The following is a 24875-nucleotide window of genomic DNA, read 5'->3' as shown; positions in this document are numbered from 1 at the left end:
GAAAACATTTTTTTAAAAAATCAGTAAAAAGATTCCCCAAATTTCTGAAAATTTGCAAAACCTTCAGGAAGAAAACTAGAATAATTCCTTCAAAACTTCCCTTAAAAGTTTTGTTTTTTAAAAAATCCCTCAAATTTGGGAAGAAAATTCTTGTAAATATTTTCAAAAAATGAGTAAAAATCTTCCAAAAAAATCCTAAAAATATCTAAAGTGATTCCATATATATCAGTAAAACTTGTAATATTTTCTTTAAGAATGTTCACATAAAAATCAACCAAAATCCAGCGAAATTTGCTGGATTTTGGTTGATTTTTTTCTGAATGTTCTTAAAGTTTTACTAATATATATATATATATATATATATATATATATATATATATATATATATATATATATATATATATATATATATATATATATATATATATATGTAATTGTTGATTTTTTTTTGGAAGATTTTTACTCATTTTTTGAAAATATTTACAAGAATTTTCTTCCCAAATTTGGGGAATTTTTTAAATAAAACTTTTAAGGGAAATTTTTAAAGATTTATTGGAATTTTCTTCCTAAAGGTTTTGCAAATTTTCTGAAATTTAGGGAATGTTTTTTTTGTGAATGTTCTTAAACATTTTCAACATTTTTTTTTTCCACCAAAAAATGTTCAAAGATTTCCCAAAAATGTTGAAAATGTGGACATCAGAAGTTTCACTGTGAAAATAGATTTTTTTCCACATTTTCAAACAGGCCAATTTTGACCCGCAGGACGACACGAGGGTTAAAAAATGGAACATAAAAGAATTCAAGTGCAAAAACTTCAGATACGTCTAAATATTTTATTTACAAATCAGTACATATTTGTGTTCGACTAATTCATGTCCCTTATTTTCAAGAAGTCGTGTTCAGAATCTTCCCCACCGCGTTTGTTGCAAACCCAATAAATCTGTTCTCCAAAAAGATATATCTCCTTAAGGTCAATGCTGGAAACGTAGCATATGTCAATCTACTTAAGAAGTGCTGTACACATTAATAATGATGAGTGGTAACTAGTAGTAGGCCTCTCTGATCTTGGCTTGCAGACTGTCGCAGGTCTTCTTGGCGTCTCCCAGCAGCATGGAGGTGTTGGGTTTGTAGAAAATGGGGTTGTCAACGGCAGCGTAGCCGACGCCCAACGTACGCTTCATCACGATCACCTGGAGTGGAATTTAAAAGAAAAAAAAAAAAAAAAAGTGGATATGATGACTTTTTGTACCATAACTCTAAAAATCAAGTCATGATGTTGTTGCATCAACACATTTTAACACTTTTAATCCAAAGCAGTATCTGGGTGTTTTTGCTCCTTCTACTCATTTTTCCTCATACTCATAAGTCCTGCATCTTTATGGAAACAGCACAACCATGACTAGAAGTGGAGAGAACTCAATTTCTTCCTTGCAGTATTACAGTTGGAACACTATACATTAAAAGGAAAAAAAAGGAAAATAAACAAAGTAGATTTTTTTTCAATTAGTTCTTTCATAAAAAATAAAAAAAAGGGAAGAAAAATCTTAAATTAATATGTACATTTTTCCTATGGAATCACAGGAGTCCCATAAAAAAGGTAAATCTGTTAAAAACAACAAGGAAATAAATGTGTAAAGGAATAAATAAGTAAATATAAAAGGCAAATTTTGTCTTTGCTTTTGCTTGATGGATTGAGCTGTCAATCAAATGCCTTTGGGCAAAATTTAGTAAACCCAGTGATGTTATAAATACTGGAGGAAAATGGTGACTCTCTAATTAATTAGTTTCCTCTGCATTGTGTAAACACGGCCTGCAGCTCAGCTGATTTTTTATGTGACTGTTTACTGCAGCTCAGTCACTTTGGCTTCAAGGTTGCAGCAACAGGAGCAATGTTTGCTGTTCTACACAATCTGGTTAGAATAAAGTGATTTTGATACAATATGAAAATTTTAAAGCTTAGATTTGGTAAAGTTTCTCAACAGAACAGCCTGTCAGAGATGATTAGCTCGAGAACCATCTGATGATTCTTTCCCCTTTCACAGTTTCTGTCCCTGACAAATGGTGGAATTGTGACGACGTGTGTTTCAAGCCTGACATTTTGGGGTTTTGGAGTTCCGTAGGTTAAGATAAACTGACCTGTTTGGACTTCCACACCTCCAGGACGGGCATGCCAGCAATTATAGAGTTGGGATCTTCTTGTGCTGCAGAATTCACCGTGTCATTGGCTCCGATAACCAGCGTCAAGTCCGTCTCTGTGGGTCACAAACATTTACACTATTATACACAAGACAGACGAGCACACAAAGCCCTGCGTCACACTTATCTCCGTGCGTAATAAACACAGCCATGTGTCTCGGACGGCATGCCAGGTTGCTAAGAAAACAACTGTTGTCCTAAAAACACAACATGATTAAACATCCCGACACAACAGTGGCCGCTCCAAGTGCACATCAAAAGGTGGAACGCATTTATTACACAGAACTGATCATCTAGTCACTTTTTTTTCCTGAGAAAATGACAACCGTGGAGCAGTAAACACAACAGTTCCCCATAGAACTAATCTTAAAAGGGTTTTGCCTGGGAAGTCTTCATTGATCTCATCCATCTCCAGGACCACATCATAGGGAACGCCGGCCTCGGCCAGGAGGACGTTCAGCTGGCCGGGCATACGACCAGCCACTGGGTGGATACCAAACCTGTCGGAGATGGATGGAAAAGAATCATTATGTCTCATAAAATGTTGATTCGCACCGAAAACTCACACTGCTCCCTCATCGATGGTGCCAGCAGTAAAACAGGCACCTGTCTGTTTCTAACGAACTTCAGATTGCTTGTAAAGTGCATGGAAGCAGCAGTGGAAGAAGCGTTTAGATCGTTTAAACTTCGTACCTGACAGCCTTGCCCTGTTCGGTCAGCATCTTCACCATGTCAGCAATCGGGTACTGGGCTTTGGCTGCACACAGACCCCAACCTAAGCATGAAAAGTACAGAAACATGCATTAGTCTTATGAATTATTGCACTCCGGATCTGCAGATTTAGCAGTCCCCTTCTGTTATCCTACAGCAGGCGTGTCAAACATGTGGCCCGCGGGCCAAAAGTGGCCCTCCAGAGGGTCCAATCCGGCCCTCAAAGTGTAAAAATTCCAGAGAAGTCATTAACTGCAGATTGTAAATTAGTAAAACTATAAATTTAACATAATTTCTACATCATGATAAGTTGTTTTGATCATAAAGTAAAATACTAGATTATTCATTGTTCTTGTCATTTTGTGTCTCGTTTTTGCAATATTTTGTCTTGATTTTGTTGTTTTTGTCTGACTTTTCATCACTTGTGTCATGTTTTTGTCGTTTTGTTTTTTGTCTCACTTGTGTTTGTCTATTGTTTTCGTTTGTCCATTTTTTTTGGTCACTTTGTCTAATTTTTTTTGTCTGTTTTGTTTCGTGTCATTTGTCTCATTTTTTCCTTGTTTTTGTCATTTTGTGTCCCATTTTTGTAATATTTTGTCTTGTTTTTGTTATTTTTTTGTCTGACTTTTGTCGTTTGTCTCGTTTTGTGTATCGTCTTTGTTGTTTTGTATTTTTTGTCTCGCCTGTGTTTGTCTATTTTTTGTCCTTTTGTCGATTTTTTGGGTCATTTTTTGTCTCATTTGTGTCTTTTTTCTCTCATTTTGTCTTTTTGTCACTTTGTAACTTTTGTCAAATTTTGTTGTCTCTCATTTTGTTTCATGTCATTTGTCTCAGTTTTCTCACTTTTGTCATTTTGTGTCTCATTTTTGTAATATTTTGTCCTGTTTTTTTTGGTCTTGTCTCACTTTTGTCATTTTGATCATAAAGTAAAAAACTATATTGTTCAGTTCCAGATACCTGTGACTAAATGTTTTGTGTCTTTGTAGACACTCTGAATTGTAAAATATAACACATAAATGATAAACTGATGCATAATGTTGTTAAAATTGAACTTATTTTTGTAAGAAATTTCAAGTTGCTCATAATGTTTTGTAAAAAGATAATTCCGTCAATGTGAACTGTTTCAGAATGTACCTTTTTCCACTAAAACAAAGGAAAAATTTGGAGTTGTGGTTATTTATAGGTTATTATGCTGTGATTTTACTGGTCCAGATCACTGGAGATCAAACTGGGCTGAATGTGGAACCTGAACTAAAATGAGTTTGACACCCCTGTGTTACAGCATTTCATATTCTGGAATTGTGCTTTTTTTATATCCCTATTGGAAAAGACACACCTTTGACAACCATTGTTCATTCTGAAATAAAAGCACAACAATCCAGCAGGACAACAATACACCCAGTTATTCCTCTCCCCATCGTTCTTTTTCTTTTGTCCTCTTCTCCCTGTCCTCATCCACCACAAGTCTCCTCGCTGTATTAAATCACAACAGTTCAATGGTCCAAGAGACATTTTTCTGAGGGAAACTTGTATGTGTGGTGTGCATTCGGGTCCCCTGCGTGCAAAGAAGTGTTTTCCCTGCGTCTGCATAACCCCCATTTAACCCTGGTGGTCAGGTACTTCGTAGAGTTCACCATCATCTCTAATCTAGAGGGGTTTTTTTTTTTAAGTCAGTCACTTGTAACCCGTATCTTCTAATTCCCCAGACAACCGGAGCCTTCTGTTTCCTCACCGCCGTGCTTTGTTGCTGACAGCACATGGAGAAGTCCTCAGTCTGGACTCAATAGTGCTTATGACATTTCACTGTTTCTCTAATCAAAGCAGCATGTTTGACCACACAGCTGTCCTTGCGTTGGTTCGGAGCCACTGGAAAACAACAGCAGTCCCAGTATCCAAGGTATTCAGAGTGGTTCCTCTCGCTCAGGCCACTCAACAACTACTCAGTCATCAGACAAGCCTGCCTTTTTCTGGTTAATAAAACAAGATGTGGTCATTAGCTCACACAAATACAAAAACCCCAACGTTTCAGTGTCTGTGACCAGGTGCCTGGAGGATCATTTGTAAGCAAACTACTCCCTCTTGTGGTTAACAATTCATTCTGAGTCAATCAACCATCAGTCCTCATCATTTCCAAACACTTTGCAAATGTTTCTACCTTTTTTTCCAGATTTGCTTTCTGGATCTACGTTTTGGCAGAGCAATCAGGCTTAGTGAAGTTAATCAGATGAGAGACGGGTGATGTTATTGAGCGAGACAGTTTGAAAAGCTGCAGCTGGAGCACAGAGCAGGATTCACACTGTCATGAGAGACTAATGGTGATGTTGTGCTTCACCTCAGTCTCTCATGTCAACCCAAACATCTTTCTACACTTGTCTCACCCAAAAGTTCGAGACTTTTCTATGCTCTCTGCTACGAAACACATGTATGGGTTTAAACGTCCATTGAAAATTAGTCTTTAGCTCATTAAAAATGCCAAAAAAAAAAACAAAACACAGATTTACTCCAATGGCAATGAATAAACCAACTTTGTCCATTTTTGGACTGCCTCCACCTAAAACAGTAGCGTTTAAAGACCCCCCTGGTAGAAAAATCTAATTTATCACATTGTTAATATGTCCATTTAAAGGTTTTTTATATACTGGAAGACATAGCTTGAGCAAAATAAGTGGTCAAGGCCACAGCAGAGCATTTCCACCTTGAAAGAGTAGCATACTGATGACAGCCTCAAAAATATGGATTCAGACCTTCGGGGTTTCGTACATAACAAATCTGAGGAACCAACCAAATTAATTTACAGAGTGGGGCTTTCCATTTATTTATTATACTATAGTTTCCAGCTCAAACAGGTCTGACTGAATTACTCCAATATTACAACTTGCAATTGTGTATCAAGGAATAGTTTTACGGTATTTGAGCAGAGTCGGAGGTGAGCTGGTGTGCTTGAGCTGCCGCAATGACAGAGAAGTGAATGGAAAGAGAAGTGGGGATTTTATACATCTTTAAGGTAGCAACAGTGTAAGATTCAGTTCTTAATTTTGATGCAGGAAGTGGTATCTTAGGCTAGTATCGATTTTATTTTGCTAGATGAAGCTGCCGCCAAGTCGCAGTGCCATGCCTTTCCCATTTTATTTGGATGGAATAGTGACACAAAATAGCGCAAAGGAAAGAAGCCTGCAAGTGAGGAGCATCATCCTTAACTATAGATACAGGAAGGGATTTTTTTTTCATGGAATCAGTAATCAGAGAGGAACTTGAAATGCCTCCCTGGTGTTCCTCTGATGTATTAATAGCTACCTGGGCTTAGCTGAACATTTACAGGGAACTCTGAACACTGATTTTGCACATAAAACCTGTGTCTTTTTTAGTACTTCTGCATATGGTAAGAAAAATTGTCTGAGAGTTTTGTGGCTCAAAAGGAGACTGTGCAAAATCGACACATTTTCTCAAGTGCTGTTATTTAAGTCATCAGCAGCTAGAGATCAAAACTGAGTCTAAAAATGCAACAACTGAAGATAAAAAGAAGTGACACAATCAGACCACTGTAGTTTGCTCTACACCTCTATTTGAAGCTTCATTAATCACCTTTAACCTCTAATGATGGGCATAGCCACTGGGACATCAGCCATCACTTTGTGGACTGTTTTGAACCCTTTAGTTTGCCATTTGGAAGTTGCCATCTCAGACTTTATCATCCATTTTCTTCTAAAAAAGGACCAGAATTTAGAAAATTAACACTATGCTGTATTGAAGAAAGATTTAAATTAGATATTGAGATCATTAACTCTTTAGTAAAATGTTTGCTGAGGTAGGAGGTTAAGTGAGAAGTAGGGTCATTTGCTGATACGATCAGACTTAATTTTGCAACCAAAGAAGTCGCCCCCTGCTGGCTGGTAGAAAGATTGCAGGTTTAAAGTATTTTTACTTCACTTGTCAGAAGCTACGTCTACCTTTTACAGGTGCCTCTCTTGTGTTGTGTGTTCAGTGTGTACCTGGTGTGATGATGATGCTGTTAGCTTCTTTGATGATGTCAATGGTCTGGTCCACATTGACCTCAGTGTGAGTCCCGACGATCTCCATGGGCTTCCCACCAGCTGTGGAGGTGGTGCCGTACCCACCCAGAATCACATTGGGCAGGGAGCGGTTCATGGCCTTAGAAGAGACGGAGACGACAACTCGGATAACTATCATGAGTGACTTCGCTCACGCACAGCTGAAAATGTGTCTCTACTCACCACACACATGATGTAGGACAGAATAGCACCAGAGGAGCCAATCAGAGCTCCCACAATCGTCATGAGGTTGTTGTCTAGTAAGAAGCCTTCGGCACAGAGAGCCCATCCGGAGTAGCTGTTCAACACTGTGATGACAACGGGCATGTCAGCGCCCCCGATGGCTGCTGTCAACGTTACACCCTGGGAGAGGTTGAGGAAGAAACACGTGAACCAAGTTAAAACCAACTTAAATGACTGTTTTTAGTGGATTTCTTCCTAATCAATGAGAACAGCCAAGAGTTTTAAAATATCTGCCATCTGATATAAAGAAGTTGTTTATCACGTTCAGGTTATTCCTGCATTCAAGAGATTTTAAGGATCGCTGAAGAGATTTTAGCCAGCACCAAAGGAAACTGACCAGGACAAAGTGATCAAAATTAGCCCTCTTCACCCCAAACCCTACCGGTGGGTTTAAAAGGCATCTCATCTTCAAACTAAAATGTCAAATGACACCATTTATCATAGCAAATAACTGTGAAAACAGAAGGAAATGCCAGATTTTCCACTTTCTGACGGTCCTTGAACTACTCATCCACAATGTGCTGCTTGTTTGGAAAAATGCATCCAAATCCAAGCTTGAAATTGTGGTATTTCCTCAAAGTCATGCTATTCTACATGCCTCATTTAAAAATTTGCCAAAAATGAATACATTCCACTAACCGCATTCTGCGGAAAAAAGAAATCTGCACTTCCCGGCAAAACTAAGAAGCCAGTGATTCAGCTTCAATGAACAGTGACGGGGGGAAATCGGCTGAATTACAAGCTGTTATTACACAGAGCAGATCGATAAATTAAAAATGCATGTAGGAAAATATCTATAGTATGTGGAGTCGCATGTTTGTTTTGTATTGATAACACCTGTGGATACTTGAGAAAATGTTGAACATGTTTATTCCGGGGGATTTCTTAATTGTTGTAAAATAATGAAAGAAATTCAACTTTCATTTTTTACAGTTTATTGCATTTTGACTTTGTTATTGTTCACAAAAGACTTCTAGTCATGAGGTACAGAATTTTATACTGCAACGCCAAATGACCAACAAATGAAGCTACACTGGGGTTCAGAGGGTCAAGAAGAAAAAAAATTTACTTTTTTTTTTTTAAACCTTTTTTGCTAATTGGGGTTTAATTGATTCAAGTGTAGTAGACATTTTTGTTTATCAAATGGTCAAAATTAAAGGAAAAAGTCAAAATTTCTGTAAAATAAGTTGCAGTTACTGTACACACACCAGTCATGCCGGATGTGAATCATAGTCCCCCTCCAAAGGCCCATTCTGAGCCAGAAAGACTGTTTTATTCCATGCTGATGTCTCAGTATATCAGTATAACAGACATTTCTAGTGAAGGAGAAACTGCAAACCTTTTTCCTTTTTTTGCCCCCACCTGACTGCAGCTTCAAAACTCACCATAACAGTGGAAAGTCCAGACACTCCCAGCAGACAGCCCATGCCAGTACCATAGCTGGAGCTGAGCATGAAGGGCACCATTCCTCCCATCGACGCCGCCATCAGTCCGGCGTTCAGCATGTGTCTTCCAGGCAGCAGCAGGGGGGCAGAGTTCAGGATCCCTACAACCCACAACATATTTGAAAAACACATTTTCAGAGAAGCCACAAATTACTGTCACTGGGATAACTGGCAGATAAAACATGCGAGCACACTTTTCTCTTAATCAGTGTTGACTGCCTTTGTGCTCTCAGACTCAGCCTCTAATCAGCTGTCTGAGAGTCTGTCTCATCCACAAATCAGCCAGCAGCCCTCCGCCGACCACAGCCATGCAGCCGCTGCCCTGCCCTGCCCTGCTCAGAACAAATTACCAGAAAGCTTCTCATGTGTTCCTCTTGATCAGTCGCACTACTACGTAAATTAGAGACTGCCGACACATGCACCCGAAGCCCTCTAGTCCAGGCCTGGATTTAACAGAGGATCTTTGGCTTTAACTACATGAAAGGGACAATCAGAGCAAGAGGACATAAAGCTCGTCATGTTTATACAGATATTAGAACGTCTGTGTCTAAAGAGGAACCCCGATCAGACCTGAAATGGCGGTCTACTGACTTCAAACATCTCACATGCACGATATCTGCATGCACTCGTACGGTAGATGCTAGGACGTTTTACCTTGCAGCTTGCCGTAGGCCACCAGAGACCCACTGAAGGTGACGCCTCCGATGTAGGTGCCCAGGTAAGCTACCGTCTTGAGCACACCTGCTGCTGGGTGAGTTTCCAGGTGAGGATACTCGATCATGAACTCTGCAACGCAGGTGAGGACGGCCGCCAGCCCCACGAGGCTGTGGAAAGCTGCCACGAGCTGCGGCAAGTCTGAGATTTCAATGCGCTTGGCAATGGTCAGACCTGCAGTCAAGATTAAAAAAAAAAGACAGATCTCAGTGAGTTATTATGTTTGGCTGAGACAAACACCAGAACCAAACTTCTCATGCTCTGTAAAAAGCATCTAAGAGGTAAAAACATGAAAAAATAAAGAGGTTAAAGCACGGGTGTCAAACATGTGGTCCATGTGCCAAAACCAGTCCTCCATAAGGCCCAATCCAGTCCTCAAAGTGTAAAAATTCCAGATTATAAATTAGTAAAGCTATAAATTTAGTTTTTTGTCTCACTTTTGTCATTTTGTTCTTTTTGTCATTTGTCCATTTTTTGGCAGCTTTGTAACTTTTGTCTAATTTTTTATTATTTTGTTTCTCGCTTTTGTCATTTTTGTAATATTTTGTCTTGTTTTTGTCTGACTTTTGTCGTTTGTCTCATGGTTTTGTTTCTCGTTTTTATGGTTTTGTTTCCTTTTTGTCTCATTTTGTCACTTTGTGTTTCGCTCTATTTGTTGTTTTTTGTCTCATTTTTGTCATTTTGTGTCTTTTTTCTCACTTGTGTCGTTTGTCCATTTTGTTGTCACGTTGTGTCTCGACATTTCAGGTTGTTCATAATGTTTTGCAAAAAGATAATTCATTACATGTGAACATTTTCAGAACAGACTTTTTTGCGCTAAAACAAAGATTTGGATTAGTGTGCTCTGATTTTACTGGTGTGGCCCACATCAAACGGGGCTGAATGTGGCCCCTGAAATAAATGAGTTTGACACCGCTGGGTTAAAGGGCTAAACGGCTGAAGTCTGCTTTCATTTATGGGGCCTGATCTTCAAAGACAAACAAATGAGTTCTAAGCATTTAATTGTGTTTTCTCAAAAGCATACGGACACTAATTTAACACCGACTAAACCCTCGTGGTTGTCTGCCCGTGTGTGTGTGAGGATTACAGCATCATTTATCATCCTGCTTCTTAAATTACTATTAACATGTACAACATTCACACATGATGACGGAATCCACTCATCTCTGCGTCCAGACAGGATGACTGATGCTCTGTTATGAATTAGCAAAAACTTCACTCTCTTCAAAGACCCGAGGAGCCGCATGCAAAGTTAATAAGCAGCAATTCATTCATGGTGGTCTGGTAGTTTTCTAAACAAACTGCTGGACTTCAAAAAAAAGAAGAGCCACACCCCAACTTTATAAATTTTGTTTCTTTTTCAATCCAAAGTTGCCTCACTAATCATGAGACAAAAAAGTACAGCAGATTCAGGCTGCAATGAACCATAATCAGAGCCAGAGGATGCGTTTTGCAGCGCAGTAATCCAAGTCTGTCATCACTATATCATGTGTACACTGCAAAAACTCAAAATCTAACCAAGTCCATTTGTCTTATTTTTAGTCAAAACGTCTCATCCTACTTGATTTAAGATAAATTCACTTAACAAGAGACATTTCAGCAGATGGAGGGACTTGTTTTAAGACAATGCATCTTAAATGTCTTGTCAAGTCAAACAATCTTGAGATTATCTTGTTTTGAGTTGAATTTTACAAGAAAACTCAAAATAAGTTTAATACATCTCAAATTAGGAGGTTACATGAGAGCAAAAATCTATTTTTGAGTGAAAAACTATTATTTTTAAGCATATCTGGCTTATTTTAAGACACCTAAGCTTGACAATCCTGGTAAAATATAGCTGAAAATAAGTTTTCTCAGCTAATTTTAAGATCTCAATATTCTAAATATCATATCTTATTTCAAGAAATCTCACCAAGCCATGATTCACTTGTTCTATTGGCAGATTTTTTCACTTATTTCAAGGTAAAAGTTCCTTGAAATAAGTTTTTTTTTTTTTTCTTGTTTTGACAGGGGCATTTTTTTCCAGTGTATTATAGTTGTGGGTCCTCTACATGCAGAGATCTACCTACCCAGGGTTCCTCCGGTGGCCATGGCCAGAGACATCTGAGACAGCAGCTCTGGGGAGGGTTTGAGGGCCCCGAGGGTGGCAGCGATGCCTCCAGCTACTCCCATCATGCCCAGGGCGTTCCCCAGGCGACTGGTGCCCTGGGCAGAAAGACCGGCCAGCGCACCGACGCAGCACATACCCGAGCCCAGGTACATCATCTGAGGAGAAAACACAAGTCAGACTTAAATCATAGTCACAGCAGAGTGAGCACGAAGGAATACACTAAATTAAAAAAGGGGCCATATTGGGCAAAATCCATTTATTATTGGTTTTGAAGAGGCATTGACCAATATGGGTTTTCCAGGGCCGATACTGATGCCGATAATTGGAAATCAAAAGAGGCAGATAATCAATATTTGGGACCGACATACATTAAATGTACTGTTTTAACAGCATGTGATAGAAGAGGACCTGTCATTCATAACTAGGCTTCTTCATTAATAAGGGTGACGATAACTGAATATGTAAAATAAAAACAGGAGTGATTAAATTAGGACGCTCTCCTCTGTTTATGTGGGATCGACTGAGATTGATCAGTTTGTCTCTGGCAGTTTTGTCTGCTGTTGTAAGTTTATATATTTATTTACTGATCAGTGCTGCTGATTATGTTGTGACAGCTGCACTTTAGAGCTCCTGAACTTCACACAAACAGGATATTGAACTGCATTAAGTTCCAACACTGTCCTATAGTTTTTGGCCAAATCAAAGTAAAAGTAATACTAGTAATTGAATGTTGTATCCAGTTTTGCTCAAAGACCTGAATTATTGGAGACACGAAAAAAGTTATAGATGCCACCTTTGAAATATTTCAGTATTCTGACATTTCATAGTCTTAACAATATTTAATACCATAAAATAAAATTATAATTATAAAGAAACATAGAAAATTATATGCATTATGTGTAACATTAACTATGCTTAAAAGGTAGTTATACAAGCAGTAGTGACCACATTTAAAACAAACTATGAATTCGCTATAAGCACCACTTCAGTGACTCCATTGACTGACAAGCCGTTTCATTTATGCATTTCTAAGAGGAAAGACAAGACATTTGTCCCTTCACCTGCTCAATGCTGTATCCAGCAGCCACCGAGGCTCCATACCCTCCAACAAACGCAGCTCCGGGCAGCGCATACAGGTAGTTGTACTCCGGAGGGTCAGTGGGACGTTTGAACATGTCCAACATCCTCTGAGTGATCAGAAAACCACCTGAAACCACCAGAGATAAGAAAGAGACAGTTAGAAATTGGTTGAGCCAGCAATGAATCATGTTCTCTACAGTTATTTTTAATGTCAAACCGGCGATGTTGATGGAGGAAACGAAGGCAGCAGCCAGAGCGAGACTCTCGGGGAGGGTGGAGGGAGTGAGGCCTCCACCCATCAGCACCAGACCTCCTACTGCCGTCAGACCTGACAGAAAAAAACAGAAAAAAATAAAATACTGTTACTCTAGGATCACCGCTCCATGAATGAGGTGTAGGCAATCTATTTCCAAACTTATAGGGGGGTGGTAGGAAAGTTTTTTCCCCAGTGGGATGGGTTTTCGTTCCTACCTGCTACCTGATATATCATACACTCTGATTGATCTTAATAATTGTCATTTGGATTTTATAATCTACAGGAGAATGTGATCAGTTGTATTTTGATTCATATTCTGATTTGAAATGCTGTTTTTAAGATGCTACAGGATCAGTTGTCTGGATTCTCTGACCAGGTTTCCTCTTGTTGTAATTTTCCCTTTTGAATTAAAGTTTAGGTTTGATCTTACAATCAAAAAGGAGGGATTTGTGAAAGAAAAATTACTCTCTTTCCCCTTATCGAGGTATTTCCTTGCAGCTGTTAGTTTCCAGAATATCATGCAGGTTGCATCCGTCAACTGCAGTCACCTTGAATCAAGTTGTAGAACTTATAGATCACCTCAAATTATCCTACAGGTTATCACCTTTGACCTCTGTTCCTATTTGCTTCTCCCAGACTGAGGCTGGGAGCATTCAGGCCTCTCTGTCCCTAATGTGACCCTGAGAAACGCAGATGCTGCAAAAGAAGATACATGAGAGAGACAACTGCTGTAGAAAAACATGATTTGGTTAAGATTAGAAGGGTCAATATAGAATTGCGGGACTTTTTGTAACGTAGTTGACAGATATCGATGTTGACATTTTTGCTGTTTTCAGGCCTAAAATCAACATGGCTGCCTATAACCAAACACCACATGGCATTTTAGAAAAAGATTCTTCTAAATATTATATATATATATAACTGAGTAAAATTGAAAGTTATTTCTAAAGATATTGTAGTAAACCTGTTGACATGTGACAAATCCAAACTATACTCACACACTACTTTATATTAAATATCTATGAAAGCCTCGGAGTCTTTCCAATCAAAATTTGATATATTGCCAAAAAAGAAATATCTGTCATGATTATCTCAACTTAATAAAAAGAACACAATCAATACTATTTCTAAATGAGCTCATTTTATTACTGTGTAGCTAATTAGAAGGTGGTTGTTATTAAATTGGGATGGTTATTTAGCTGACATTTTAGTGATATCGAGTCATTTTTTATTAATAAGTGAATGTTTCCATGATAAATAATTAAGGAATTTATAAAAAACATGATCATAAAGAATATTTTTAAATTTCTTTTTTTTTTTTTTTTTTAAACTTTCAATAAAAATGTATGCAAGATCTAGCCCATGGACTTCAAAAGTCCCTCAATTATATATTGACCTGGACAATTTTCTTGTCAATTTCAACAAGTTTTATGTCAGCTTGGATCGTGTCTCATCATTTTGGATCATTTTTGTGTCTTTGGGATAATTTTCGAGTCATTTAGGACAAATTTTATGTCATTCTGGACTAATTTTCTGCAATTATGGATTATTTTCAAGTCATTCTCAACAATTTTTGAGCCAGTTTGGACAAGTTTTGAGTCATTTAGGACAAATTTTCCATAATAATGGATCATTTTCAAGTCATTCTGGACGGGTAAATATATAATTGCAGGACTTTTTGTAACAGTTGACATTTTAGTGATATCCAGTCATTTTTATTATGAAGTGATTGTTTCCATGATAAATAATTATTGCATTTGTAAAGATATGATCAGAATGAAAATAAAAACATTAGTTTTTTTTTTTTTTTACTTTTAATAAAAATGTATGCAGATATATCCCATGGACTCTCTCAATTATACATTGACCCAGATACTGTTTAGTTTCTTAGTAGACAAGTTGTCTCCATATTGGGCCGTAATCTAAATGTGGCATTAATCCCAACTCAAGGTTTAAGAGAATCCTCAGAGTTGATGCTGCCAGTGCTCACATCACCTCTCCTGATAGCAGTAAACCTTATTCTCAACATAATCCATCTGAGTCCGTCTCCTCACTCGTCTCTCAACATCACAGAATTCCCAATCAAAAACCACCTTCACTAGGTTTCTAAATGTAGTATCTCATATCTGACCTGAGATGGCGTTGGTGACCGACATGAGGGGTGAATGCAGGGCGGGAGTCACGCCCCAAACCGTGTGGTATCCAACGATCCCGGCCAAACCGAAGGTGGTGACCATCTGAGTGAAGGCGGCGTTGGGGGAGATGATGCCGAGACCCAGACAAGTGGACAAACCTGCAGACAGACAGAGCAGTGTTGTTGTTGTTGTGTTTCTATGCCTCTGCGTGATTACAGTGTAGCAGGAAATCATGAGCGTCAGTTGTTTTCCAGTCAGTTTGCAGCCAATAATCCCCATTAAAGCAGTGGAATAACTGAATAAGACGAACCCTTTGGTATTATTAAAACCAGTAATCCAAGTGTTGTGATTCATAGTTTCTCTGAAAGAACTGAACTCAAATGTTAGATTTAATTAATCCACTGAGCTCAATTATAGTAGAGTAGCGTTAAAAAAAAAAAAAAAAAAAATCATATTAAAATCTAGTGGTTTCAGTAATTTTAGCAATCATGACTGTTGTTCAAAAAATGAAAACTGACTTCCAAATAAGATCGTTTGGAACGAGCTGTTGGGGATTTTCCATCCATGAATCAGCCAGTGACTGTCTGGAGTAATAAATTAATCGTCTGATCAATAAAACATGGCAAGTGGACATCTCCAGATTACTCCATCAGGTCCAAGTCTAAACATTTTCAGTTCCATAATCTAAGTTAAGCAGCCAAGAGAGAGAGCCAAGGCTAAATGTTTGATATTATTGCTTGAAAACTGATTCCTTATCAAAATTACTGTTGACTTTTTCCCCTTCCGGCTCTATTTTGAAGTGCTCCATAGTGAGCAGAGAGGAATTTAATATCCGACGAACACAGAGCAGAAAAATCCCAAGTTTGTTCAGACTTTTCAACTTTTTGCACTAAAACAAAGCAAAGATTAGGAGTTGTGGTTATTTATAGGTTATTATGTTGTGATTTTACTGGTCCAACCCACTGGAGATCAAATTGGGCTGAATGTGGAACCTGAACTAAAATGAGTTAAACACCCCTGCCTTAGTAGCTTCACAGCATATAAGATTGTTCCAAACGTGTAGAAGTCTGAACATTTCTGCGTGGCTCTGACCTGCTGTATAGACACCAGCAGAGGTCATGGTGCGGTTGAAGGGGGAAACTGCCGCCGCCTTCTCGGCCTCCAACTCTGCGACTGTTTTCTGTTTAACTGGGGCTGGCGGGGCTGTTTTCGGGAGGGGGGACGGGAACATGTTCTTGCCTTCCTGCACACACCAGAAGAAGAAAAAAAGAAAACACGCAGGAACACCAGTGAGAACACAGAGGATGTCCACAAAGTGGTGCGTGAGAAACAGACATCAAGCCTTTTGCGTTGTGGGAGATCTCAGCTGGAAGGTGGGAGCACTCGGAGTACAAACCCAGGGACTGCCTCGGAGATTATACTGAACAAACAGCAATCATGAACCAGTTAGCAGTGGTTTCGAAGATAAATTCTCTTTAAAGGGGCCTGAATAATGCTCAGTTTAACAAGGGGTAAACTGATATGTCCTGTTGAGGTTGCATGCTTTCTCTGCCATAAACAATGTGTCGAAGCCAAAATTCCTGGGAAAGTATATTTTGAAACGTTCATAACATTCTTGCTGGGATCCAACAAGAGCGATTCCCAGCTGGGACTGGGTTTTAGTGCTCATTTGGCACCGTATCGTAGCATGACAGGATCTGACAGCTCACGCTGAGAGGGAGGGACGGATGCCAGCGGAGACGGAGGAGACTGCCAGGAGACACTTACAGCAAATCAGAACCCACCTGCATCACCAGAGTCCCACGGATAACATGGTCCATTGTTCCGTAGTCAAACTCCTCTTTGGGCTCATAGTAGAAGTATTCCTTGTCAGGGCTGATGGCCTTCAGCAGCTTCAAGATGTTGTTGGAATACAGAGTGCTGGCTTGTGTGGCCATGCGGCTGGGCAGGTCTGTGTAGCCGATGTGTGTTACTCCCTGGTTAATATAAAAAATAAAGAATAGACACGATCTGTAAATGTTCCACAGTGGTTGACAAACTCTAAATATTTCTTTTGGATTCTTTTTTCCTCAACATCTGCTGGCGAAGCAGAATCCTCACCTTGTGAACGTGCAGCTCTCCAGGCCTGGTGGTCTCGATGTTGCCTCCCGCTTCTGAAGCCAAATCCACCACCACAGATCCGTCCTTCATGGACTCCACAAACTCCCTCTTAATCAGAATGGGAGCCCGCTTACCTGCACGGGAACAGGAGCACATGCAAATAAGGAATTAGAGAGGACAGTGAATCCACATTAAAGCTGCAGTGGGCAATTTATGGCCACAAGGGGGGAGAAAAACACTTCAACAAGTAGAAAAAACAGCTTGCCTCATTGGTTCACAGCCTCATACAGTCAAACAAACCAGGAAAGTTTGCCACTGTTGGATGTCTACACACCACATTTTGTAAATTCCTCAATCTCCGCTCCTATCAAATAACATATCTGGGTCCTTGGGCTGCTAAATGATCCATTTTTATACGTTCTGAATTCAAAATCACATCAGTTGGCTTTAAATCTCAATATTTATTGCTGTTGTCCTTGCAAAGCACATACTGTTGCATACAGTAACTTCTATAATACTGCACCATTTGCACATATATCTGTCAGTTTGTTGTGAAAAAAAGCCGTCATCCGTCTGCGTATTCTCTGCAGGTCAAGCTTGTTTATGCTTGCAAGATTCCATGACGTACACGACCAGTCAAAAGTTTGGACACATTCTCATTCGATGCTTTTTATTTATTTGTATCATTTCCTACATTGAAGATTAATGCTGAAGATTCACACTTTTGTTTACAACATAATTCCAAACGCATTCTTTTATAGTTTTAATGTCTTCAGTATTCATCTACAATGGAGAAAATAATTAAATAAAAACCACTGCATGAGAAGGTGCATCCAAACTTTGATTGGTAGAGTATGTGACGTATCTTTGGTTTCTGACTATGCAGGTCAGAAAAAACATTCTGGCTTGCATACTGCAAAATGGGACCTGCACCTTAGTATTTTGAGGATACTACATTTAACATACAATGTATTGGGACATACTAATTTTAATTAGAGCAATTGAACCTCAACTATACACATTACCAGGCCACTAAAGGTCGGCACACTTGCAGAGTTTGGTGATAATTCTCAGTAGGTTTATGGCTACGAATAATCTCTTTCAATTAAGTCATTTGGTTCAATGTTGCTGCAAAATAACAATAATTAACGATGCTTTAAAAACCAAAACATAAAGACAAAAGTAGGAGAAGGTACCAGTGTGACTGACCTGGAATCAGGGCGGTGCTGATGACAATGTCGACCTCTTTACACTGCTTGGCAAAAAGGGCCATCTCAGCTTCAATGAACTCCTTTGACATCTCCTTGGCGTAACCGCCGACCCCCTCGCCAGACTCCTTGATGTCTACTTCTAAAGGCTCTGCCCCAAATGACTTGAACTGCTCCAGAGCTGCTGGCCTGGCAGACAAGAAACACTCAGCTCACTGTCAAAACCAGAACCATCACCATCATCATCACTGAGTCGGAGAGATTTTCTTTCCTTCTTTCTTATACCTGGTGTCAAACCCTCTGACTATGGCTCCCATTGACTTGGCTGCTCCTGCTGCTGCTAAACCAGCGACTCCACCTCCGATAACCAGAACCTGTGTTCATCAGAAACATGCATAAACACCAGGAGACTCACAGTCCACATTACACTTCTATTTAAGTTAGAATGAAGAGAAAAAAGTGTGAGAAGCTGGAAATCAGACCAGCTGGAGGTAGCTTTTACCTTAGCTGGAGGTACTTTTCCTGCAGCTGTGATCTGACCAGTGAAGAACCTGCCAAAGTGGTTGGCAGCCAGAACTACAGCTTTGTACCTACAAAATAAATGTTAAAATCACATTTACTGCAGCTAGGCATTCCTGAACAGAGACTGCACACAACGATGCGTTTTCTTTACCCAGCGATGTTGGCCATGGAGCTGAGAGCATCGTAGCCCTGAGCGATGGTGACTCTGGGCACCTGGTCCATGGCCAGCACCGTGCTCTGCCTCTCCGACAGCTTCGACATCAGCTCTGGGTTCTGTGCCGGATAGATGAAGCTCACCAAGGTGGACTTCGGCTTCAGGTGATCCGCTTCACTCAAACTGGGGGCTCGAACCTGAAATGTTACAAAACAGAAGTTGAAATCCAGCAGCAAAAAATTGGTTATGTCTCAACTTAAACTGTACAAAAAAAAGACTAAATTAGCAGACCAAAGTCCTGAAACTCCAAGAACATACAGGAGGTTCATTTCACTGAACAAGAGCTGACTGAGAAATTTAAGGAAAAAAGTATATAATTATATTACTACAAATAACTTTAAAAATACAAATCAAAATAAAATAAACTGAGAACAATGATGACGAGGAATCTATTTAAAATTTATGTGAAATTTAATTTACAGTTTCTAAAGATTTTCAAAATATTGTGTAACATGATAACAAAGATGTATTTGAATTAATTTGAATATTTTTTTCATTGTAATTCTTAATAAGAGCCTCAAAGACTTGCCTCACCAAAAATGAGTGGAATGAAAAATTTAAATTTTCACATTTGTTTGCTTATTTTTTAACAGATTTATTTATTTATATTAGTACACAGTGTACATTTTAAACATCTAAACAATAAAAGAACAAAACATCTTTTTAAAACTTTACACTTAGAGTGAAGAAAAGATGATTGAAAGATGTACAAACCTTGATGAATCCATTTTTAAAAATTTCTGTGAAATTTAAAGCAAAGTTTCTAAAGATTTTCCAAACATTGTCCATCATGATAACATTAGAAATGTAAATTCAGAATAAGAGCCTCAAAGAACATACAGAAGGTTCACTTCACCAAAGAAGAGCTGATGGAGAAATCTAAGAAAAAAAATCTGAATTATACTACCACAAACAACTTAAAAATTACAAATCAGAATAAAATAATAAACTTAGGACAAGAAAATGTTAGTTGTAGGGTATGGCCATCTGTTCACACGACAAAAAGCATGTTGAAAACCAGAAGTAGAAATTGAAAGTTAAACAAAGAAGGACAGCATCAGCAGCAGATGTGTACCGACCTTGAGGACCAGATCTGAGCCCAGCGCTCCCTTCACGTCGGTAATCGTGGCTCCTGCGTCTCTGTACTGCTGATCGGAGAACTTGGACTCGTCTCCGGCTCCGCTCTCCACCTGCACCCTGAAGCCCTGTTTGACCAGAGCCTGGACGCCGGCAGGAGACAAGGCCACACGACGCTCATTCTGGACCGTCTCCTTAGGAACTCCAACCACCACGTCCTTGTAGAGCACACCTGAACACACGGGACGGGAGACAGGTGAGGGTGAATATTACAACCAGTTACTGAAAAACACATTAGAAGGAAAAACAGGGGGAATATTGTTCATGTTTTTGTGCGACAACACAACAGAACATGTTTGTAGTTTGGGGATAGACCAATTATTGTGGTTGATATTTGGCTTCAATCAATAAATGAAATGCTCTACTTGAGGTCTGATGCTGCCTCCTCTCTCTGTCGGAAGTCACTCTGTGATCTCAGAAATGTCTCTAAATCAGAGAACTGAACAAGAACCACAAGCTTTTGCCACAAACCGGGAAATTAACTACCCTCACAGTAGCTAATGCTATGCTAATGGCTAGGCTAGAAGGCAGCCACAGTTTAACCTGAAACAAAGTCTGGAAAACAATAAAAATAAAAGCAATAGAACAGAGAAAGTTACAGCTTTAGTCACCCTTACCAATGAAGAAGTCTAGATGGCTCAGTATATAATTGCGGGACTTTTTGTATCATAGTTGACATTTTTGCTGTTTTCAGGCCTACAATCAACATGGCCGCCTATAACCAAACACCACATGGCATTTTTACAGAAAGATTCTCCTAAACATTATATATACAGAACTGAGTAAAATTTAAAGCTATTTCTAAAGATATTGTAGTAAACCTGTTGACTACTTTATATCAAATAACTCAGAAAGCCTTAGAGTCTGGCCAGTCTTTTCTTCAGGAGGAAATGACATCATGTGGAGCAGGTCATGTGATCTGGAATTAACACACTTCCTTGAGAGGTGTTTTTGTAATGGGGAACTTGGAAGTCATTTCTCAGACACAGATGCAATTTGTTATTTTCCAAATTGCCAAAAAAGAAATATCTGTCATGATTATCTCATCTTAATATAAAGAACACATAAGCTCCTTTTATTATTGTTTAGCTCATTAGAAGGTGGTTGTTATTAAATTCAGACGGTTATTTAGTTGACATTTTAGTGATATCCAGTCATTTTTTATTAATAAGTGATGGTTTCCTTCATAAATAAATAGGGAATTTGTAAAAACATGATCATAATGAACATAAAAATGTCAGTTTTTTTACTTTTGATAAAAATGTATACAAGATATAGCCCATGGACTTCAAAAATCCCTCAATTATATATTGACCCAGCTAATCTCACAGTATCTAATGCTATGCTAATGGCCAAGTTAGACAACAGAGTCTGGAAAACAACAATTAATAATGATTTACAATATGATTGACCTTAGTAGGCAATAAAAGTGACAGAACAGAGTAAGATTAAGAAAATAGAGAAGAACAGCAGACGCATAACTGCAGAAAACAAACAGTCGATCCCACATAAATAGAGGAGAGCATCCTCTTATTTCTATTTAACATATTCAGTTATAGTTACCCTGACTAATGAAGGAGTCTAGTTATGAATGACAGGTTCTCTGCCATCACATGCTGGTAAAACATTTTATTTAATGTATATCGGTTCCAAATATCAGCCTTTCTTGATCACCAATAATCGGTATCGGACCCGGAGAACACATATTGGTCGACTTCCAGTGTGGAACTCAGATTGTGCGTCTGGGAACAGTATCAGGTTACACATTTCCCTCCATACATGGTACGGTGACCTCGCCACCATGGAGACATTATTAGCAGGTGATTGGTGGCGAGCCAGCACACACACACACACACAGACACACACACACACACACACACACAGACACACACAGACACACACAGACACACTCAAAATTCAAACTTAAAACGCTCTCAGTCACTCAAAACTTCCACAAACACTCCCTGGCATGTGCCCTTCCAGCAGCTCCATAAACAAAGAGAGCTGTCAGCGGGCTGTAGACGGGTTCTACATGTCACCTTTAACTGACCTCTCACATGTTAGCAGTGTCTGGGGCTGCGGCCTGCTTCACAACAGCTTGCCCTATTTTGGGAACATCTCTAGGAACCTGCTGCAAACACTCGCTTGAAGTTTTTTTTCCGCCGTCGTGTCCTTGAGTGAACCAGAGGAAACCCAGAAAGAAAAGCACGCGAAATGGGGGGAAATGTTTTCAGCTGAAGCAGGGAGATTTTAATAGAGTTGAACATTTCCTACCTCTGGAGGCCTTTTGGTCCCATAACACAGGGAAAGTCCTGAAATGCCTCCTTCCGGGTGCCTTCCTCTGGACACCTCGCTGGAACAAAACCACAGAAGGGCTGGAGATGCAACGCAGGAGGGTCGACATGGCACCTCCCTGAGACTCCCTCTAGCTCTTTATTAGGAACACAAACAACAAGCAGAGACAACTGGTGACTACTTCTGCTGTCAGAGAACAAAAAACATGATAATCCCCCCTCAAAAAAAGCTCCAGAGCCTCCAGCCACACTCTCAGGATGTCTGTGGTGAGAGGCCTACATGCAGCAGAGTGACATTTCAGCCCTGCAGGACACACAGGGCCCAGGGTTGGACACACACTCCAGGCTTGTTCGCGAGATCTGGTCTTATGACGGCGCTGAGGGGAACCGTGCCAAGTCTGGCCTGGTTGCTGTGAGCAGGAATCAGTGCTCAGATAAAGAGTTGTGGGGCAGGAGGAGACGGATCAGACACCGCTAACACCTTCTTACACAATCAAAACAGCACAAACGTGGTGTTTGCACATCAATAAAAACACTAAACATCACAGCTGGGAAGCACATGAGAGTGGAAACTTGCACTGCTGTGAATGGAGTGTTTGATTAGTTGTTTTTTTAACGTATTCGCTTTTGTTTATTTTATTTTATTTCATCCATTCATTCATTTACTGAATCATCACATGGTGCCATTGAGCCTCCACTCATTCAGTCACACATTAACTGACTGCTGGATGGTTATTCTCACACTTGCCTTTCAGATTTCCAGGTGGTTCAACTTCCCCTCAGCAGCAGGAGTCACCTGAGACAAGTCCGACCCCAAAATCCTTCCGTCCGTTCGCAGGGACAGACAGACGACCTTCCGCAGTTTCGATATCACAGCCGCACTATTTATGTATAAATAGGAAACCACGTGACTCCACTCCTGACCACCTTGACGCAGATGGACTCAGGCTACCTGCCAATTACAGGCTGGATTAACATGTCAGAAATCAGGATTACCTGTCGCCTGTAATTTCATTTTAAAAAGATCTGCGTCGATGCTCGGCCTCTCAGGAGCTCCTGTTGTTTTCTGGGAAGCTGTGAAATAACATTAGTACGCACATAATTGGGGGCATAACTTCTAGTCATGTTTGTTTAAATATTTAATGCATTTTAATTTCTTTTTTGCACACAAGGTGACGCCAGAGAGCACAGAAAGGTAGTAGAATTTAGAATTTGTTGGACGACCACGACTGTTTCTTTAGTGTCTCTCCTGCACAATAATTCCACACACTTTTATCAGGAATTTGTCGATTTTTTAAATGTTAGGTTATTACCATAGTTTTTTTTAATGTGCAAATTTTACTTACAAGATGGTGGCGCTATAAAAGAAATGTACCGGATTAGATTTTTTTTTTTAACTCAACAACAAAAAATATTTTTTTTAAAATAATTAAGAAACACTATATATGAATATGGAATCTTAGGATGATTTTTGCAGAAAAATGTTCTTTTTTTAAAAATTTATTTATAGTAATGTTTCTAATAATTGTAAAAACACATTTCCTTCATAACAAGACCTAAACTGTGTTAATAGCGATACTTATTTGAAAATAAAAACCATACAAATGAATTAAGATGAAAAATAATGAGGTCATTTGTTTATATGGTGGTACATTCATAATATGGGATACATGTTTTCCGGGAAATCTATGGTGAGGTTTCAAATAATAATAATAATAATAATAATAATAATAATAATAATAATAATAATTATTATTATTATTATTATTATTATTATTATTATTATTATTATTATTATTATTATTATTATTATTAATGATAATGATAATAATAATAATAACAATAATAATAACACAAACTTAACAACAATTAATATGTTTAAAAATTTTATTATTATGAAAATGTATAGTGAAGTTTCAAATCATTTTCAAAACGTCATCCTTATTAATAATACTGAAATGAGATAAATATTTAATTTTTAAATTATTCTTATTATTATTATTAGTAGTAGTAGTAGTAGTATTTATAATAAAATGTTATATTATAATAAATTATTATTATTGTTATTATTATTATTAGAAATAATATTATCTATAAATATTGCAATAATTATAGTAACAATGAAATATAATAATAATAATAATCATTATTATTATTATTTGTAATAATAATAATAATAATAATAACTCAACAACAATTACTTGATTTAAAAATGTCAATATGAAAATTTATAGTGAGGTTTCAAATCATTTTCAAAACGTTGTCCCTAATAATAACACTGAAATGAGATAAATAGATATTTCATTTTTAAATTATTATTATTATTGTTGTTATTATTATCATTATTATTATTGTAAGTTATTATAAATAATAGAACCTATAAATATAATATAATAATTATAATCGTTATATTTATTATTATCAGTAATAATAAGAACACAAATTGAACAACAATTGTATT

The 24875-nt window shown here is 38.4% G+C and overlaps 1 protein-coding gene across 2 annotated transcripts; it reads right to left on the bottom strand.

The window, feature by feature from the left end:
- Window positions 1-819: 819 nt before the first annotated feature.
- LOC111565744 (NAD(P) transhydrogenase, mitochondrial-like) lies at window positions 820-23318 on the bottom strand. Of its 2 annotated transcripts, XM_023265964.3 has the most exons (22): window positions 23163-23318; window positions 22395-22551; window positions 20063-20292; window positions 18921-19120; window positions 18750-18837; window positions 18533-18621; window positions 18249-18436; window positions 17040-17173; window positions 16724-16915; window positions 16032-16182; window positions 14936-15097; window positions 12766-12876; window positions 12530-12675; window positions 11428-11623; window positions 9299-9532; window positions 8585-8745; window positions 7140-7319; window positions 6897-7056; window positions 2890-2971; window positions 2578-2696; window positions 2137-2252; window positions 820-1190 (listed from the first exon to the last, which is right to left on the bottom strand). In XM_023265964.3, exons 2-22 carry the CDS (start codon window positions 22522-22524, stop codon window positions 1044-1046), a joined length of 3216 nt encoding a protein of 1071 aa, XP_023121732.1. In that variant the 5' UTR covers window positions 22525-22551; window positions 23163-23318; the 3' UTR covers window positions 820-1043. The 2 variants fall into 2 exon arrangements, with proteins under 2 accessions (XP_023121732.1, XP_054868690.1); XM_055012715.1 differs by lacking the exon at window positions 23163-23318 and having other exon boundaries at window positions 22395-22760.
- Window positions 23319-24875: the final 1557 nt, after the last annotated feature.

This window comes from Amphiprion ocellaris, chromosome 1 (genome assembly GCF_022539595.1).
Source record: "Amphiprion ocellaris isolate individual 3 ecotype Okinawa chromosome 1, ASM2253959v1, whole genome shotgun sequence".
NCBI lineage: Eukaryota > Metazoa > Chordata > Actinopteri > Pomacentridae > Amphiprion > Amphiprion ocellaris.
The sequence above is the reverse complement of the archived record's forward strand: the minus strand, read 5'-3'. Positions and strand labels throughout refer to the sequence as shown.